The sequence below is a fragment of the Miniopterus natalensis genome, chromosome 18 (assembly GCF_054644295.1).
Source record: "Miniopterus natalensis isolate mMinNat1 chromosome 18, mMinNat1.hap1, whole genome shotgun sequence".
Taxonomy (NCBI): domain Eukaryota; kingdom Metazoa; phylum Chordata; class Mammalia; order Chiroptera; family Miniopteridae; genus Miniopterus; species Miniopterus natalensis.
Window position 1 is genome coordinate 14,331,230 of NC_142098.1, and position 19,184 is coordinate 14,350,413.

General features: G+C 43.6%; 1 protein-coding gene and 1 pseudogene across 2 annotated transcripts in view; one reads left to right on the forward strand and one right to left on the reverse strand.

Annotated features, from left to right (window-relative positions):
• Nucleotides 1-651: 651 nt before the first annotated feature.
• KLHDC4 (kelch domain containing 4) overlaps nt 652-19,184 on the forward strand; it is a 51,193-nt gene continuing 32,660 nt past the window's right edge. For both annotated transcript variants that reach the window (XM_087827191.1, XM_087827190.1), the window contains exons 1-5: nt 652-776; nt 3,695-3,786; nt 5,242-5,320; nt 5,932-6,030; nt 15,346-15,482. In XM_087827191.1, the coding sequence (XP_087683317.1) occupies nt 678-776; nt 3,695-3,786; nt 5,242-5,320; nt 5,932-6,030; nt 15,346-15,482 (506 nt within the window). In that variant the 5' untranslated portion in view covers nt 652-677. The remainder of the gene's footprint in view (nt 777-3,694; nt 3,787-5,241; nt 5,321-5,931; nt 6,031-15,345; nt 15,483-19,184) is intronic.
• Nucleotides 14,515-15,289, reverse strand: LOC148091010 (centrin-2 pseudogene; annotated as a pseudogene).

Sequence of the window (19,184 nt, forward strand, 5' to 3'; positions counted from 1 at the left end):
TTCCAGGAGCATGAACGTCTTTCTGGGGCTGAAGCCACAACAATCATTTCATTTCCAAAAGGGCCCACCTCCATCCACCACGGCTCAGGGGTTGAGCACGGACCCATGAACCAGGAGGTCACGGTTCCATTCCCGGGGTGGGGGTGTGGGTGGGGGTGCAGGAGGCAGCCGATCAATGACTCTTTCATCATTGATGTTTCTCTCTCTTTCTCTCCCTTCCTCTCCCTGAAATCAATAAAGATATATTTTTAAAAAAGAAAAAGAAAAAAAAGAAAAAGAACACAAAAGGGCCCAAGGTAGAAAAAAATGTCGCTCCCTTACAGTCACCAATTGGGTCATTCCACACAGGGCCAAGCAATTTGCCCAAATGCAATAAACACTGAAGCCAGCCTTCAAGGCCAGGCTCGGTCGCTGGGAAAACCGTAACTGCTGAGTCGCTCTGGGCTGCTAAGGTCTCGGCGCGGAGGGGACCGGGCGCAGGCTCGCCACTTTGGGGCGGCGCCAGCCGGCGCACTGGGCCCCCAGGCTCCTTTCCCCCGACCCATAGAGAAGCAGCGGAGCGCGGGCCGCGCCCCCGGAAGTGACGCATTACGCGCGCCGGCCGTTACGTACTACCGGCGCGCCGCGCCCTGCTCTCCGCCATCCTCAGCATCCCGGCACCGCCACAGACCCTCACGATGGGCAAGAAGAGCAAGAAGGAGAAGAAGGGCCGCGGGGCGGAGAAGACGGCCGCCAAAATGGAGAAGAAGGTGTCCAAGCGCTCACGGAAGGAGGAGGTGAGCGGGCGGGCCGGCCGGGCCCCCGTGCGCTCGTACTCCTCCGCGCGAGCTGCCTTGCTCCGTCCGCCGCCTCCTCCGTCAGGTGTCCATTGGCGTTGCCGGGTTTCGCTCGGCCCGGCGCTGGAGGGGGCCGGGAGTTAGTGTAAGAGGACCCGGGGGTGAGCGGGCGCGCGTCTGCCAGGGGCGTGATCTGAGGACAGGGGCTTGACTTCTGAGCTTTCCTCCTCATCTTTAAAAGACTGTAATTCTCGCAGCAGCCCCGGGCAGCGAGCGTCCGTGGACTGACCGAGTGAAACTCTGGGGCGTTCCATAGCAGTTGACGGCAACCGCCACTCTCTCTTTTCTCAGGCCCTCTTCCCTTCTCTCTCTTTCTCTGCCTCCCCTTCCCCCCCCCCCCCCCGCAGGGTTTGCAGATGGAACGGGGATGAATTTAAGAGTTGAGCGTTCTGCTTTCTGTTGACTGTTGCTCTCCCGCTCCCTAACCTGGGGCAATTTGTAATGGTTCATGAGTGTTTGCTGTGTGCCAGGCACTGTGCTCTCTGGGTGTTAACCCTCACAACCAAGTGACCTAGGTAGCTTTGGCGTCCCCATAGGACAGGAAATCAGAATACACTGCTCAGGATCACACAGCTGCTAAGTAGCAAGAAGTGGGAGTTGAGGTGGTTGAGCCTGTGCTCTTGATGAGTAGAGCAACCAAGCCTGCTCCCAACCAGACACACCGGTGATAACGCTTATCCTCATGTGACTGGGATTAACTGCATATTGGTGGGCTTTAGTACCACTTTGCACTGGGACTGATAAAACAGCTCTCCCATCACACCTGTTGCTCCTCATTCCAGCCACTCCTTCCTCCCACCTTATCTGCCTTAAGGAAGATAATTTCTGAGACGAGTTACACTGGGCCAGGAGCTCTTGAACTAATTGTGACTCCAGCATTCCTTCCTCCTTCCAGGTCTTTCTGTAAAACTCCAGGTATCTGGACATAGTGGAAGCCCAGTAGTTATGCACCTAAAAGTTTACCTTGGAAAAACTTCCCCCAGCTACACAGAGACAGGTACAAGAATGGCCATAGCCCTGCCAGGCGTGGCTCAGCGGTTGAGCATCGACCTAGGATCCAGGAGATGGAGGTTTGATTCCTGGTCAGGGCACGTGCCCGGGCTGCGGGCTCGATCCCCAATGACTCTCATCATTGATGTTTCTGTCTGTCTTTCCTCTCCTTTCCTCTCTCTGAAATCAGTAAAGATATATTTTAAAAAAAAGGAAAAAAGAATGGCCATAGTAGTATTGTTTATGTAAACAAAAGATTGAAATTGACATTCATTCATTGACAGGCTGGATAGAGAAGCTGTGATGGAATGGTAGCTTTGTGACAGTGAAAGTGAGTGGATTCAGTATATCAAACTGTTTAGCAACAGAGCAAGTTGCAAGAGAATATACAGTATGATACCATTTACATAGGATTGAAAAATGTAAAACAACACAGGAAGTCCTCAACATTGTCCATAGGTTCTGTGACTTTAAGCAAAACGACAGATGGGCGTACCTTGTTTTATTATACCTTATTGCGCTTCACAGGTGTTGCGTTTTTATGAGTTGAAGGTAAGACCCTCCACCAGCTAAAAGATTACAACTGTCTTTATTGTGATACTTGCTTTATTGTGTGGTCTGAAACTGAACCCGCAGTATCTCTGAGGTATGATTGTATACTGAAACTAGTTTTACTCTGTGCTAATTGATATAAACAAGAGTTAAGTTCTTATGGTATCTCATCGTTATAATGAAATAATGTTATTTGAGGACCGGCTGTAATGTATATGTTGTTTTATATGTGTGTGTGTGTGTGTGTGTGTGTGTGTGTATATATATATAGCGCTTAGGGATACATAACTTGTAGTAAAATGTAAAGAAGTGCTGGAGAGGAATGAGCACCCAGTTCCCGATAGTGGCTATTTCAGGGAGGTGAAGGTATTACACTGGGGGGAAGTGGAGGGATGGTCTCAGTGGTTCTTTAGGCCAAGGGAATGTGTTCCGATTAAAGGAACTGAGAGGAAGCCGGTGAAGCTTGTAGTGAGGGGAATGGGGTGGGAAGTGAGGCTGGAGAGGAAGGAAGAATGGTCTGCAAGTATCTGTAGGTGCAGGAAGGACATCTACCTTCAGTATGAGATGTGGAACCAGGGAAAGAGGGCTGTGGTTACGCATATGTGGGGGGTGGGTAGGAAGGAAGGCAGGGGACATATCCCAGGTCTCAGCATAAGCAAAGTGGGGGAGTGAATTTTCAAGAAGAGAATAGGGTTAGAAGGGGACTTTCCCCATGACACTGGAGGGTGGTTAATACAGAGAAATAGGCACTGGTCTGGAGGTAGGAAAACCAGGTTCCAGTGCCACCCAGCTAGATAGGTAAATCTTAAATCCTGTCTGCAGTTGTAAAAATAGAGACCCTTTTACACAGAGTGGCTGCAGCCCATAGTTGCCAAACCTGCACATGAAGGCTGTTCTAAGCAGACTGACGAGTCTTGCTTGGCTTGGAGCTCTTAGTGTTTTGGTGGGAGGGAGATGGAAACAGAAAATGGAAAATAAATGAGCAATAATTCTTATATCAGATGCTGCTGTGCAGACAGCGAAGCAGGCTGGTTGGGTGGCCCAGGGTTGGGATTCTGAGAGGCGGTTGAAGATGCCAGTGTGAAGTCAGGGTTGGCTTGTCTAAGTGGAAGGCCCTTCATGGGGAGTGTGAGGATTTGGAATGAGATGATATGTGCAAGCATCCACACTTCCAAGAAAATTACCTGTAAGGTGAAACTCTGAGTATTTTGCATATGTCAGATTCTGTCAATGGGCAGTGGGAAAGCTGACCCAGGCTTTGGACTCCACAGTAGGATTTAAGAAAACATCTCATGTGATTGCTTGTCTGCCTTTAGGAAGACCTTGAAGCTCTCATAGCCCATTTCCAGACACTAGATGCCAAAAAGACTCAGATTGTGGAAACACCCTGCTCTCCACCTTCACCAAGGTAAGTGAGGAAGGACTCTTCATTATAGCTTCAGACAGTTTTCTTGTATAAATTGGAAAACCGCTTTAAATAGGCAACGTTTTCATAAATAACCAGGTACTTGCGACATCTTCATCATTAAAACCTGTTCTTATTAGCTCCCACAGAACATTTTTTTACTTTCTCCTGAAGATGGCATGAGGCTATTTAGCTCTCTTGTCATGCAGAAACGTGGAATTGAGGTCTCAGCACAGGTGCTCACCTGGGAAATTGTGCCAGGTTTAAAAGCTCCCCAACTGGTAACAATTTGTGGACTAAAGTGTTGTCCTAATGAGCTTTTCTTTGGTTCTTACGGTATTTTAAAAGTGCCTATCACAGGTGGAAAACTTAAAATCACAATAGCTTTTAGCTGCGTTTGTTTGTAATGCTTTTAAATTCTAGAGAAAAATGTGATTGTTAAATATAAATTGTGTATAAGCCATTTTAAATGAATTTGTAAATTATGTGAAAACTCCAAAGTTTTTTGTAGGATTTCTGTGTATGGATGGACCACATTTTATCCATTCACCCATTGATGGATGCTGGGTTGTTTTCATTTGGGGGCTATTGTGGATAGTGCTGTAATTAACGTTGGTGTTTTCAATTTTCCTGACTACACACCTAGGAGTGGAGAATTCTGTTTAACTTTTGAGAGACTGTTTGCCACAGCAGCGGCACTATTTTAACACTGGTTTCTTTACTGCAAAATTTCTTAGCCTGTAAGATGTTTCTGTATACAATAAATCCCCAAGAGAAAAATAGTTTTCAGATTTCCCAAATTTACTTGACCTTGAAACTTTTTTTCCCCTCGAAAAGCATCTTTTGGAATTGGCGTTATGGAATGCACCTTGGGGAATACCACTCGGGATTTTGAAGGAAGGGCATTTTCCAGTGAATTACCCTTTCATTCACCATAATAGCTTTCATTAGTTTTCACTGAAATGGTCAGGATGTATGTATAATTTCCTTATAGCTATTCTTTTGCCATCATGTATAAAATAAGTAGAAAGTTATTTGCCATTTTTTCTAGATCAAAGGTGTCTGGGATGTATATGGAAACGCTTAAATACTGGACTTTTAAGAGCAGTTTTGATTGTGATTTAGGAGGATAGGCCCTTAAAATAGGACAGTTCTGGAAAATTTGGCACATAAGTAGGAGTATCTAGGCTTGTCACTACCTGGTGATTTTAGCCAGATACTGTGGGAGTAGCCCAGGTCCAGCCCTCCTGGGACAGGGATCCTGGGTATTAGTATCGTGGCCCAGACTACTTTAAAGGGTGGTGCCTTCGCCTCTATTCTCACCCCAGGCTCCTCTGCCACAAAAGTTTAGAAAAGCCTCATTCCTTGTGAAGCACTCTGGTGGAAGAGAGAATAGCTCTCAGCTTGGGCATTAAATGGTTTGGTTTTGTGTTGATCTGCTGCTTTTGTCTCTTGTAGGTTAAATGCCTCTCTCTCCGCTCATCCTGAGAAAGATGAATTAATCCTTTTTGGAGGTGAATATTTCAATGGCCAAAAAGTAAAGTATATATATTTTTTCTTTCCTTTGCAAATTTCCATGGGTCTCATTTGGAGTAAAATTTATTTAGAGCAGTTATAGCAAATACTTGGTCCTTTAACTCCCCTCCCATGTATCCCACCTCCTGAGCCATTAGGACAGGCATGTGACGTTGTCCTTGACAAGCTGTCAGCATCCTTTAGTGACCTTTAGGGTCACTCTTCTTACTGCCTGCTTGAGGTTGGCCAACATGCTACTTATTCAGGTGGATTGTTCATGCTGTTCTTTCTCGTGATGGGTTTCCAAAGTTGTTTTGAACAGGAAAAGTACTGATCAGTTTTAGATCTAATTTTTATTTTTAAACAGGCCAGAAAGACTGATGTTTCAGAGTTGTATATGAAACAGTTACAAAAGCATAAAGTTCACTTTCCCTGCATGGTGGACAGATGGTCTTTTACTTTTTGTCATCATCCCAAAGGATCCAGGGGACCAGCTGCACCCACCCTGCATTAAAACTTCTTTAGGAAATATATTTTCCAGGGAAGGCTAGTGATTGAGATCCTTTTTTCCAGTTACTGTCACTTGCATGGAAGCATCATTCATGACAGTCAAGTTCCTCTTTCTTCCTGCAGACGCATTTATATAATGAACTCTATATCTACAACATCAGGAAGGACACCTGGACCAAGGTAGAAATCCCCAATCCACCTCCGAGGCGCTGTGCTCACCAGGTATGTGTCAGTACTGACCCTTAGCCTTCCCTCTGTTCCTATTGGGGTTTTACTCTGAGGATCCTGTTAGAGACTTTTAGAATTGGTAAATGACAGGCAGCCTGGTACAGAGACTGGGTCCTGCACATGGTCCTCACTTCGCTGTTTTCTAACTTGGACTTGTTATTGAGCTTCTTCACACATCATTGTCTTTACCTGTAAGGTGAGGAGATGAACGCCTACAGCTCCAGGTGGTACGAAGATCATATGAAGTAATCCAGGTGAAAATACCTGGTGTGGTGCCTGGCATACAGTAGTCAGCAAATTGCTTCTTCTCCATTGGTGTGAAAGAGGCTCCCGTAGGCCCAAGCTCTGGTGACTAGAGAGATGAAAACGAGAAAACAGGGTTCAAAAATAGGTGTAAATGCTGCATGGAAAATAATTATTTTGGAAGGAATGAGTCATAACTGGGGATAATGAAGGAGTAGCACTAAATCAGCAGGTTATTGATTGGTTTCAGCTTACCCCAGGAGAGCTCTGTCAGACCTGTTCACGTATCTGGGAAGGGCTCCTGGTTTCAGTTTCTGTAAAGCTACATGAGGACAGGCACTTGGTCTTGTTCATTATTATAACCCAGTACTTGGAACAGTGTCGGGGCTCAGAAAAACAATTTGAATGAGTGATAGATACCTCTCCATGGTGAGGAAGATGATTACATGAACCCACCATGGCATATGTGATTTTCCTTTGTATGATTCTGTACTCAGAAATAGCCTACTGATCTGAAATTGGGTGGGAGGAAGGACCTGCCTGCCTGAAGTGTGTGAACATCTTGTGCACAAGAAGGCTTGTAAGTATTTGGACTGGTTTATCCTCTGGAAAAGAGGAATGCACTTGCTTTCAGGTTTAAAAATTAGATTTAGTAAGCTTGGATTTTAATAAAGGGATTTGATAAGTTCAAGTTTGTTTACCAGAGCCCACTGCAGTTCTGAAGTGAATAATCTGTCCCTGGCCTCTAAGCTGAGGACTAAGTCCTGTCCTGCCCCAGTGGTGAGCACTTGGAGTCCCCAATCCTCCTGAATGTCCCATCAGATTCCTGGGTTCCAAGAATGCTGATGTCCCAATGCAGCAGTCAAGCTTCATGCCCATGTCATATAACACAGGCTAGGAGCTGCTTTTGTGTTTATTTTCCTTTCTATCTTTTTTTTTTAATGGTTATTTTATTTTGTTGTTTTTTTGGTTTTTGGTTTTTTATTGATTTCAGAGAGAGGAAGGGAGAGGGAGAGAGAATTAGAAACATCAGTGATGAGTCATTGATCGTGTGCCCCCTGCATGCCCCCTACTGGGGATTGAGGCCGCAACCCGGGCATGTGCCCTGACCAGAATCGAACAGGGATCAACCGCTGAGCCATACCAGCTGGGCTTTCTTTTCTCTTTAAAAAAATTTTTAAAAATAGATATTTATTTCAGAGAGAGGAAAGGAGAGGGAGAGAGAGAGAGATAGAAACATCAACGATGAGAGAGTCACCGATTGGCTGCCCCCTGCATGCCCCTGACTGGGGATCAGGCCTGCAACACAGGCATGTGCCCTGACCGGGAATTGAACCCTAATCGCCTGGATCCTAGGTCGACACTCAACCACTGAGCCACGCCCGGCCAGGCTCTTTTCTCTCTTCATCACAGTTATTAACTGTGTCCTTAAAGAATTAGAGTCATAAAAGTCTTTGAGATATTTAAATTCAGCTTTTTGGCAGGGTGCTCAGCAGGCTGTGATTCATGTGCAGGCCTGATGAGGACTTTATTAGTCTGCGGCTCAATAATATCCTTGTAGTTAAGGTTGGCTTGCTATTTATGCTGTGAATTTCACAATAAATCATAGTGATGAGAAACAGAAAATTGGTTATAGAGTCTTTTGCCTAAAGGTCATTACAGTTCAAATTCTACCACATTAAATCTGAGACAAGTTTCCTTGTTATAGACTAGTTTAATGAATATGACGTTAGAGCAGTGGTCTTTATCTTAACCAGTTAGGGAGCAAAGGAGTAGGAAGAGAGAGCTTGTGCATGTACCCTTTATTCTTTTCTCCAGGATCTCTGGATTTGGGGATGGGGTGAAGTTTATTTTAGTGTGTAATTGGAGAGTTTAGATGGCCTTTTGAAAATGAATACAGCCCAATGAGAGAAAGTGAAGGGTAGTAACATCTGCTGAAAGTGATTAAGTGACCTGGGAGAGAAGACGGGAGGTCAGACTCTCCTGCCTGGACTGTGGAGGACACGCAGTGAGACTTGAGAATCGAGGGCTGGGTGAGAAGCAGGCGGCAAATGTCGTGAGTTCCTGTTGTTGTCTTCTTCATCTAATGTTTGTATCTCCCAAAGTAATGACTGAAATTCCCTTGAAACAAAATACATTCTCATAAAAATAGAAAAAGTTTCAGATGGGTTAATAAAAAATGTCACCTGTGTTCTTATTGGCCTTTGTGCATTAAAGAGCAGTAAGTAGTTTATGGAGAAAAGTTATTATATACAAAATGTTTTTTCATGAAATAAGTGGAATTCCATTGGCAGTGTTCATTTGAACTGCTGCAAGTGTTAACTTCCAGTTAAATAATAGCTTCTTTACATTCCATCTGAGCAGGTGTTGTAAGACTCCTAGATTTTTTTTACTCAGGAAATACTGAGTATCTTTTAAGTGTAAGGCACCATTCTTGGGCTGGGACATATAAGAAAGACAAATCTGCCATTTCGTATGATGTCCCATATTTTGTGTTTTCTTTGGTCCTGATGGTGTTGCATGTTTTTAGGACTCAGCTTTCACGAAGCTGAAGCATGTGTCTGATGTCAAAATCCATTCAGAGCCTGTGTATTATTTTGGACTCCATTGGGCTTTTTTTTAATTTAATTTTTTTTTTTTTATTTGAAGGGAGAGTTGCTAACTTAAAGCTTTTCAGGCATGATTTTATTCCATTTAAGACAACAAACTCAAATGCTTGGGAAGCAAATAGCCTCATGGGACAAATAGGACAGTAGATGCTGGGGAGGATGGCCTTGCCTTGCCCCCGAGCAGTGCTGTCCTACTTCATTCAGTTGGTCACAGCATAGTGCTTTGCCTGCATTATATCTAGACAGAGAATGTTGGTTGCCAGTTAGTCTAAACAGTTACTTCAAAACCACTCTGTGTATTTGTGCATGAATATATATAAAGCTGTTTTATTTTTATAGCTTCCTTTACAAAATACATAAACTAATCACCCATAAGAGAGCCTGGGGGTATAATTCTTTCTGTAAGTTTGACAGTGCAAAGGGGGGCGAGCAGTGAGTAGGGGAAAGGTCTGCTTCTATCTCAGTCAAGCCAGTGACTTCGTTTCTTCCTAGAATCCAGCCATCTTTCTTCTGGAGAACTGACATAGGCCAACTTATACCTCAGTTATCTCTTCTATATGCAAAAGAATCCTTATCTTACAAGGATATTATAGGTAGTAATTTTGTTGAAATGCTTTGACTTCTTTTAAAGTAAACTCTTTAAGACATTCTTTGTGCTGCTGTTCTCATATATTTTATTTCCAAATATATTAGAAGCCCCACAGTGATACAATGTTATTGTTTTTGCTTTGGACAGTTATTAAAGAAGTTTTAAAATGAGAAAGAAAAATATCTTATATTGATTTACAAATTTACCATTTTCAGCACACTTCATTCCTTGTTTAGATCTATGTTTTCATGTAGGAATGTTTTCCTTCAGCCTAAAACTTTATTTACCATTTCTTGAAGTGCAAATCTACTGGCAACACATTTTTTTCAGCTTTTTCCCTAAGTGAAAATGTCTTCAGTTTATAGTCATTCATAGGATATTTTTGCTAGATACAGCATTCTAGGTTGACAGCTCTTTTTAGCTCTTGAAAGATGTTCTGTTTTCTGGCTTAAAGTGTTCTCTCTTTTTCTTTTATAGTGTTCTAAGGAGCAGTCAGTTACTGTCATTTTTTTCTGAATTTTTCTGTATTCAGTCTGTTTCTCCCCCTCCCCGTGACAGCTTAAAAGATGGATTTTACAGCACTTTGATTTTGATGTACCTTTGTGATTTTCTTGAAGTCCAATTATATGTATGTTAGACTGTTTAATATCCAACAGGGCAATGAGTCTCTGTCTTTTTTTCCTCCCAGTCTTTTTTCTCTTTTCATTTTGATAGTTTTTATTGCTCTTCAAGATAAGTGGATATGCTGTGAACTTGTGAATTATTAATTTTATGTATGGTATTTTTCAGCTCTAGAAATTGCTTGGGTCTTGATTATTGTTTGCATGTCTGTTTATTATGTTCACGTTTTCCTTTAAATCTTTGAACATATTTATAACTGTATTCAAGTTCTTGTCTACTGATTTTCTCATCTTTGTCATTTCTGGGTCTCTTTCTATGGACTGACATTTTTCCTTGTTATGAATCACATTTTCCCACTAGTATTGTGTGGTTAGATGCAGAACTTTGTGAATGCTGCCTGTTGACTATCTGGATTTTGTTTTCATCTATCAGCAATTGATGAGTTTTGTTTTGGCAGATGGTTAAGTCACTTACAGATCTTTGAGATGGCTTAACCCTAGGGTGTGTCCTTTTTTGGGTCTCTACTGAGTGCCCTGGTTGTTTGGTGACATCTTCCACTAATTCTGGTTGGAAATTGCCTGTCTCCAAGCCTCGTGTAAGTGCAGGTCATTTTCAAGCTTTCAGCCTCACAGTGGTGATTCTGTTCCCAGCCTCTCCTGCAGATGTGCAGCTTAGTGCTCAAAGGCTCCAGGGGACCCCATGTGGATTTCTAGGATGCTCTCTCTCCAATACTCTGCCTGCAAATTCTAGCTACTTCAGTATTCCTAAACTCTGATCTTTGCCTCCTCAGCTCAATAAGACTACTTGCTCTGTTGGGCTTCTCTGTCTGTACCAGGGTACAGAGACTGCCCCCAGAGGCATGGGTCTCACCTTTCTCATTTACTGTCCTCAGGGTCACAGTCCAATACTTTCTGTTGCCTGATTCTAGTTCCTTCATAGATTTTGTCCAGTTTTCTCATTTACTGTGGGAGGGCTAGAGTGGTACAGGTTGCTTCATCCCGGTCAAAGTGGAAGTCTTATGCTTGTTTCTATAGCTTTAATCTTCTCTTGAATAATATATTATTATTTTTTCTTTGAGGACTAGGTTAGTAAAATCCCCCAGATCACTGACTATTGGTCCACTTTCCTATATTCCCTGTACTTTTGACTGCGACAGGCCTGATACTGTGATTAAGATGGGGGTTAGGATGTAGAAGATGAACTGTGACTTACAGCCTTTTTTCTTGCCTGGCGTTGGACTTCATTTTTTAAAAATGGTTTTAACACTGATTATGTATGTAACATTCATTGTAAAAAAAAAAGTGAAAGAATAAAAAAAGTAAGTTCATTTTCCATCATCCTAGAGCTGCTCATTTACATTTTTCATTTTTTTCTCTGCATATTTATATTTCTTCACATCTATATTTCACATTAGTTGGCATATGCATACAAACACACATATATGTATATATCTTTTGTATATTGGTTTTCCCAGTTGATGCATTATTTATAGTATTATTTCATGCCATTAAATAGCCTTCTGTATTATTATGTTTCAAAACTCCATTGTATTGCATAGCATGAATGTATTACCTAACTTCATTAAACTGAAAAAATATGTTAGATTTGGGCCTGGGCTAATAATCATACCTGCTTTAAAGATTTGAAACGATCAGTTTCTTTCTTATAGAAACTGCTGAGGTTTTAGAGCAGAGGTGGGGAACATCCAGCCGGCGGGCTGTATCTGGCCCACAGAATCATTTGGTCTGGCCCTGCCAAGGCAACTGCAGGGGGGACTCAAAATTCAGTAAATCTAGGGGCTTTTTTCATAGCTAATTAAAAAAATTTTTTTATTTCAGAGAGAGGAAGGGAGTGAGAGAGAGAAACATCAATGATGAGAGTCATTGATTAGTTGCCTCCTGCATGCTCCCTGGGGATTGAGCCAGCAACCCGGGCATGTGCCCTGACCGGGAAATCGAACTGCAATCTCCTGGATCATCAGTCAATGCTCAGCCGCTTAGCCATGCTGGCCGGGCCATAGCAAATTTTTAAGTTGATAATTTTGTATGGCCTACGATTGATGTTATAAATATCCAAATGGCCCTTGGCAGAAAAAAGGTTCCCCACCTCAGTTTTAGAGTGATAGGAAACTGGCTTGTCCCTCTTTAGATCTGTCATTTGTGCTGAGACAGTGCACACAAAACTGCAGCAGGTGCTCTAGGTGCCTGGAGTGGAGCTCCTGAGAATCGCCGTCTGATCCTCCCGGTGTGAACTTTTCTGTGGAGGCATGTGAGGGCAAGTAGGCATTCACATGGAATGCCTAAGAGTGTCCTGGTGCCCAGTAGCACCAGACCCAGGTCTCCCTTGCCACACTGTGCTTGCTGTTGTGGCCACCATTTCAGAGCTCCCTGGCAAGGAGGCTTCTTGGCTGTTTCCTGTCCACACGCCCTTGGTGTGAAGGATATGGTCGCATTTTCTGCTTCACTGCCTGAACCCTGTGGCTAGTGACTCCCAGGGTGGGCTTGCCTGGTGCCCGCTCTGTGCCAGGTATCAACTGAGTGTTATATTCCACATGTGTGGGGCGCTTGCAGGAGAAGTTTTTGTGAAGTCTGTCCCCTCAGATATGCAGTTTATAAGTCAGCTAACCGCAAAACCAGCCACATCGTGGCTGTCTTTGAAACTACTGTCCGTCAGGTGGCACACCCCTGAACTTCTCAGTGGAGGGCGGGCTCTCTCAGCCACTGGCTAGCCAATGGGTGTGTGGCTTGGAGAGCCGGGCCATTTTGGGTGGTTTTGTCAGGGCCTCTTGTGTCCTGGGTCTTCAGCAAAACCACTGGGGCGGCAGGCCCTGAGGAGAGCGGGCAGGGCAGGCGGAGCTTGGAGTCTACGTGTCTGCGGGTGGGAAGGACGCCGACCTGGAGTTCTCAGGAGGGTTCCCAGTCTCGTGTGTTACCTTTTAGTTTTCACTTCAACAATCTTTGACAAAATCCAGTCCGAAAGCTTAAAAACTCTGGACTAGGTAGTGTATGAATTGCCTTTAAAATTCTCAAAATCTGTATTTCTTGTATTTCCATCTGTAAAGGTTATTTTATGTAAAATAGGATCCACTCTTACCTGAAATACATTCCCTTACCCAGCAATTTTCAACCTTTTTCATTTCATGGCATATATAAACTAATTACTAAAATTCTGCAGCACACCAAAAAATATATTTTTTGTCGATCTGACAAAAAAAGTATAATTTTGATTCATTCACACCAGATGGCTATTGTTGTGTTGGCTGTTGTCATTTTTTAAATTTGACAGTCTAAGGCAAAAGAGGCCAGTGCCCCTGACTAGTCACGTATTGCATGTTTTTTAAAAATTCTTGCAGCACACCTGTGTGTGTTCCTCTTGCGGCACACCAGTTGAAAATTGCTGCCTTCACCTAATATTTTCCTCTTCTGGAAAGGCATTTTTAATCACACACTTTGACTTGCTTTTCTCCTCTGGCGGGGATCTAGCATGGCAATCCCAGTCTAGAGTCTGGAATGTTACCCTTGCCCCATGGAGATAGAGCTTTCACTGGGGTGATGGGAAACTCAAGTGTTAGGTTCTCTAAAACACCAAGATGGCCTGAACAAACTTCTGTGTTTTCATCCTTGCATTTCTGATACTAAGGCAGGGTCTGGGTTGTTGGGTGTTCTCGCTTCGTTTTTGTTGAGTTAGTAACCTTGGGAATGTGAAGTGTAATTCTCATGGGATGTGAGCCCTGGAGTTCCTGTTCTCAGCTGCTTTACCACTCAGACCAACACATTAATTTATGGAATGTTTGGCCTGTGGACCATTTGTTCTGTGAAAACTTTGACATTCCACCAACCCCATTAATACCTTGAAATATATATGTGTGGTTCTTGAAAGTTTGACGTGGTACAGTGCAGGGTTGGTGTGGCTGTGCCACTCTGTCCTCTTGTGTGAGAGCTTTCTGCAGGTGTGGTACAAAGGACATTGTCCTTACTGCTTCTCTGTGCCTTCCTGTTATGCTTAAGTCTTTAAAAAAATAAGTGTTAATAACACTTGTAATTACATGTAATATTGCGTATTACGTGTTTTATTCATGAGTGTGGTTTTAGGTGTACATTGCTTAATAGTTAGGAAAGGGATTAATGAGGGTCGGTAAACAGCTTTATTAAAGGTATTTAATAAAAGGAAAATACTACGCAGTTTGTGTTATAACTGATGTTAACTTTTGACATAATTGTGTCCATTCTTGTGTTATTGTTTTTTCATCTTACAAAGAACTTTATTGTGAACACTTGCAAAAATCTAAAATAGATGTGAGGTTGTTACTAAAGTTACACAGGGAGGTTAGTTGGGGGAAAAACTGTTTATGTTTCAAAAATCAGATTTCACACTGAACCTAGTTATGTGTGCTTGCAGTAGGAAAGGAGAATAATCTTAATAAAGTCTGGTCTTTTTCATGATACGCAGGGACTCTTGCTCATTAACTTCTCCATCTCCATCTCGATCAGCTTCTTCAGTCATTTCCTGCAGCTCCTCATCAGTGAGGTTCTTGCCCAACTCCTTGAGTGCGTGTGAGATTGTTGAATGATAATGTCCCAGTTTCTTCATCATCGAAGAGCTTGAAAGCTTTCAGGATTTCTTCTTTGGTATCTTTCTTGACATTTTCTGAGTCATCACAGTAAAAAAGTCATTGGAATTCATTTTTTCTGTCCCTTCCATATCAGTTTCACCTATCATTTTCTTAATCTCTTCTTTCTTGGATTCAAAGCCCAGTGTCCTCATTGCCACCTTAAGTTCCTTAACATTAGTAGTCCCTGTTGCATCAGTATTGAAGAGATCAAAAGCTTGCCAGATTTTCTGTCCCCTGTGGTAAGCTCCGGCTTAGGACTCATCCTTTTTTGCTGGGCAGATAATGCCACATTTGCCACCTTAAAGTTAGCGACCGACTCCTCACTGCATTGTTACAGCAACCAGAGTACACACTAACTCTAATTGTGTCCATTCTGATGGGATGTGGGGTTGTCTAAATATAAGTGGATGTTAATTTCAGGCATAATCTAGGAATGCCTGAAAATTTATTAGATTTTGACTTAGGAGGATTTGTTGGTGAGGGATTTTCCAGGAATTTTTCCCTCAAGGCGGGATTGTGGGTGCTGGCCAAGACTACCATGTATTCTGGTGGATAGTGCAGACGCTGGGCTGCACCCATGGAGCTGGCCAAGAGCTGTTGGGCTTTGCCTTTACCTGTCACCTTTCTTTTCACAGGCTGTGGTGGTGCCTCAAGGTGGCGGGCAGCTGTGGATCTTTGGGGGGGAGTTTGCTTCTCCCGATGGAGAGCAGTTTTACCACTACAAGGATCTCTGGGTTCTGCATTTGGCCACCAAGACCTGGGAGCAAGTCAGGTAAGGCACTGGGTGATGAGTCAACCTCTGGGCCCAGCTCCTGTCCATGCCAGCATGCTTGGTTCACAGTGATGGAATCAGATATTGTAGAATTCCATGGCTTTGAAGAGCACGGATTGCAGAGCCCTGAGGGCCCAGCTTCACTGGTAACTGCAGTAAGGAAAGAGCTTGAGTTTTCTCTGCATCCTTCACAGAGAAGCCTAGCCTGGCCACTGCTGCCTGACACCTGGCTTTGTTGAAGGTGTTGCCAGGGTCGCTGGGAGCAGCCCCGCATCCGGGCTTACTGTCTTGTTCCTCCCTTCTCTGCATTACACTGATGATATTTTAATGCAGTTCTCCTGGGCCATCTGTTTATCTCCTTAAACGTGCCCTGGGTTTCAGCTTGCTGGAATGGAGCTGTGGCATTTACTAAAAGGGAGTGCTCTTTCCAGGTCTAGTTGACATAGAAACAGTGGAGCCAGTAAGATGAAGAACAGGAAAGCCTTTATATTGCTCTTCAATAAACTAGGCTCAGCCATTATTGGAGCCTGATTTCTGCATCTTTCAGTGATGTTGGTATGTGGTTGTCACATTTACCACTGCACTTCACCACTAGTGTCAGTGGTCAGTGCTGTATTCCTGACTCTCTGTGTGAAGACATAATTTGTACACATTATGTCTGCATATAAATTATTAATGAGAAAAAACCTAGGAGAGTGACAGATTGAAGGAGTTAGTTGGCTTCATTCTCCTGGTGTGCACGCCTGCTTGCTGGGCTGTGTGCCATGTTGCAGTGTGCCCCTCTCTACTGCTAAAGTAGCAAACCAGAGTTTCTTCACTTCAGTGGAGCAGGCACCTGCACTGCGGAATTCAGTGGTGGTGAAAAGTGTTTTCAGGTCCTGGGACTTTTCATTGAAGGGAAGCATCCCTCCCTGGAGGGTGTGCTTGGCTGTTTGATGATGAGCCTCTTAGGAGACCACAGTGCCTGGCTGTGGAGAACTGATCTGATTGGCTTCAGGCCTGGAGTGGAACTAACTATGTAAAGAGACCTTTGTGCAAGTGCAAAGTGTAAGTAGAGTGCCCAAACCGGGCTAACCTGCTGGAGAAGGGCCTAGTGGCAATCTGAATAAAATCGGAACCAGAAGAGCCTGGTGTGCGTTGCCAATTACTGACTTCACTTCCCTTTCTCTTACTTGCTTTGGGAAAGCTTCATTATCTCAGTAGGCACAGCAGTCAGGAAATTATTTTCATATTAAAATTGATTTCATTATGTGTATATTGAAGCTTAGTCATTTTCCCCTTAATTTAAAAAGTATTTAGGCCCAGAGTATGCAGTCTGTGTTGTCTGGTTTTGCATCAATTATTTTTTTCAAAACCCAATTATATTTGCTTGTTTGTTCATTGTTGGTGATGATTATTGTTATTTTCATAGCATTTTTATCAGCTTTGGTTGCTATATTTCCAAATTTATGGATGAGGAACAATAAACCTCTCCATGAAAGAATATGTACACGTCTTATTGCTACTCGGCTAGGCCTAGTGTTGATGATGGCACATCTGTGGGGTGGTCTTGTAGGGGATACTCTGAGGTATTTTATGACATGCACACTTTCTTGTGTCCTTCAGCTTTTTCTGGTTCTATAACATGTATTGTGGGTGTTTCTTCCAAAGAAGCAGGGAGGCACTATTGATGTGTGGCCACTTGAGTAGTGCCCTTTGAACAGCTCGCTGTGGCTGCTGTCCCCTACCCAGCCAGAGATGGCTGCCCTCGGCTTAGCACACGATTCCAGCTGCCTTCTGATGCTGTTGGCTCAATTATGCTTATGCAGCATTTGAGGCATTTGTCCTAAATCAGAAATTGTCTGTGATAAACATCTCTCTCATTACCTGAGTACTTGCTCATTATAATACCCGGGGATATTTTTTCCATTGCTTTTCAGAGAGAGTGGATGGGGAGAGAGAGAGAAACATCAATGTGAGAGAGACACGTCAATTGCTTGCTTCCCTCATGAGCCCCAACCAGGGCCGGGGGTCAAGCCTGCAACTGAGGCACGTGCCCTTGGCTGGAATCTAACCCGGGACCCTTCAGTACGTAGGCCAATGCTCTAACTAACCATTGAGCTATACCAGCTAGGGCATGAGAATATTTTTTGAAGGCATAGTGTAGAACCTATTAAAGACTAATGTGAAACTACAAAGATAAAATTCAGTTGCTATTTTTTTTTTTAATATATCTTCATTGATTTCTTTTTTTTTTAAATACATCTTTATTGATTTCAGAGAGAGGAAAGAAGAGGGAGGGAGGGAGAGAGAGAGAGAGAGAGATAGAAACATCAATGATGAGAGAGTCATTGATCAAGCCCACAACCAGGTCATGTGCCCTGACCAGGAATTGAACCCCGATCTCCTGGATCCTAGGTCAACACTCAACCGTTGAGCCATGCCTGGCTGGGCTATCTTCATTGATTTCAGAGAGAGGAAAGGAGAGGGAGAGAGAGATAGAAACATCAATGATGAGAGGGTCATCGACTGGCTGCCTCCTGCACGCCCCCGACTGGGGATCGAGCTTGCAACCTAGGCATGTGCCTTGACCAGGAATCGAACCCCGATCACCTGGATCCTAGGTTGACGCTCAACCTCTGAGCCACGCTCTGCCGGGTCAGTTGCTATTCTTGATTTTAGTTTAAATAGAGTGGTGGGGCAGGAAAAGGATTATATGCTTTGTTTTTTTTGTCTAAATCGCTGTTTTTCAAGCCTGCCTTCTGGGTGGTGGTCTCTAGTTCTTTATGGGTGAGAAGAGCAGAGAGACTGGCAGAGTGTTGCTTTGAGCTGTTCGCTTTGGTGGCCAGGGTGTGACGAGTGCATTTCACTTGAACCTATAGTCCCTAAGGGCCATGTGGGAGTGCCCTTGTGACTAGAAAGGTGAAGCCTGCTGAGCACAGATCTGGAAGTTGGGAGGGTCTGTCCCCAGCTTTGCTTCTTACTTTGTTTGCCAGGAGATTTTAAATGACCAGTTTAATTTCTGTGTTTCTGCTGCTCAGTAAAGTTCAGATACTACTCCTTCACATATTTATGGTTATGAGATGCCTTATATTTGAGGCTTGCTCAGTTTTTAAGGCTCCTGATGGAATACAAAAAAGTCATAAGTGGTATGTATGAGATACTATTTGACAGATGTCCATTTCCCTGTTTGTGTTGTCTCCCACCCTTACTCATCTTGGGTGCCCTCCTAAAATGCCCTCCTAAAATGCTCGGTGCCTTGACCAGCCCCACAACTGCCGTCCTCCCAACCACCCTGCCTTGTTGAGAGCACACTTCGGGTGTAGCCCCTTCTCTTGCTGTTACAGTTGTCTATAGTCTGTGCACAGGAAACAAGTATATCTTGGTCAGGGCTTCCTAAGTCAGTCACTGCACCAGGATCCACAGGAGATTGATAGATCTGACCATATGAAATATTTAAGTTTTTGTATGGGAAATGATGCTGCGAGGAAAGTTGAGAATAACAACAAATGGGGAGAAAGTACCTACAGCATAAAGTGAGCTCATATTCAAAATAGAGGCCTTCTGTAAGGTAATAAGCAGTGAGTGACTTGACAGAAAACTGAGCAAAGGGCATAAAAAGGCAAGTCACAAATGTCAAACACTAAAAAGAGGAGTCCTGTTCAGTGCCAGTGAGGGTTGGGAAAACAAACTGGTTCTGGTTAGAATGTTGGCAGCATCTGT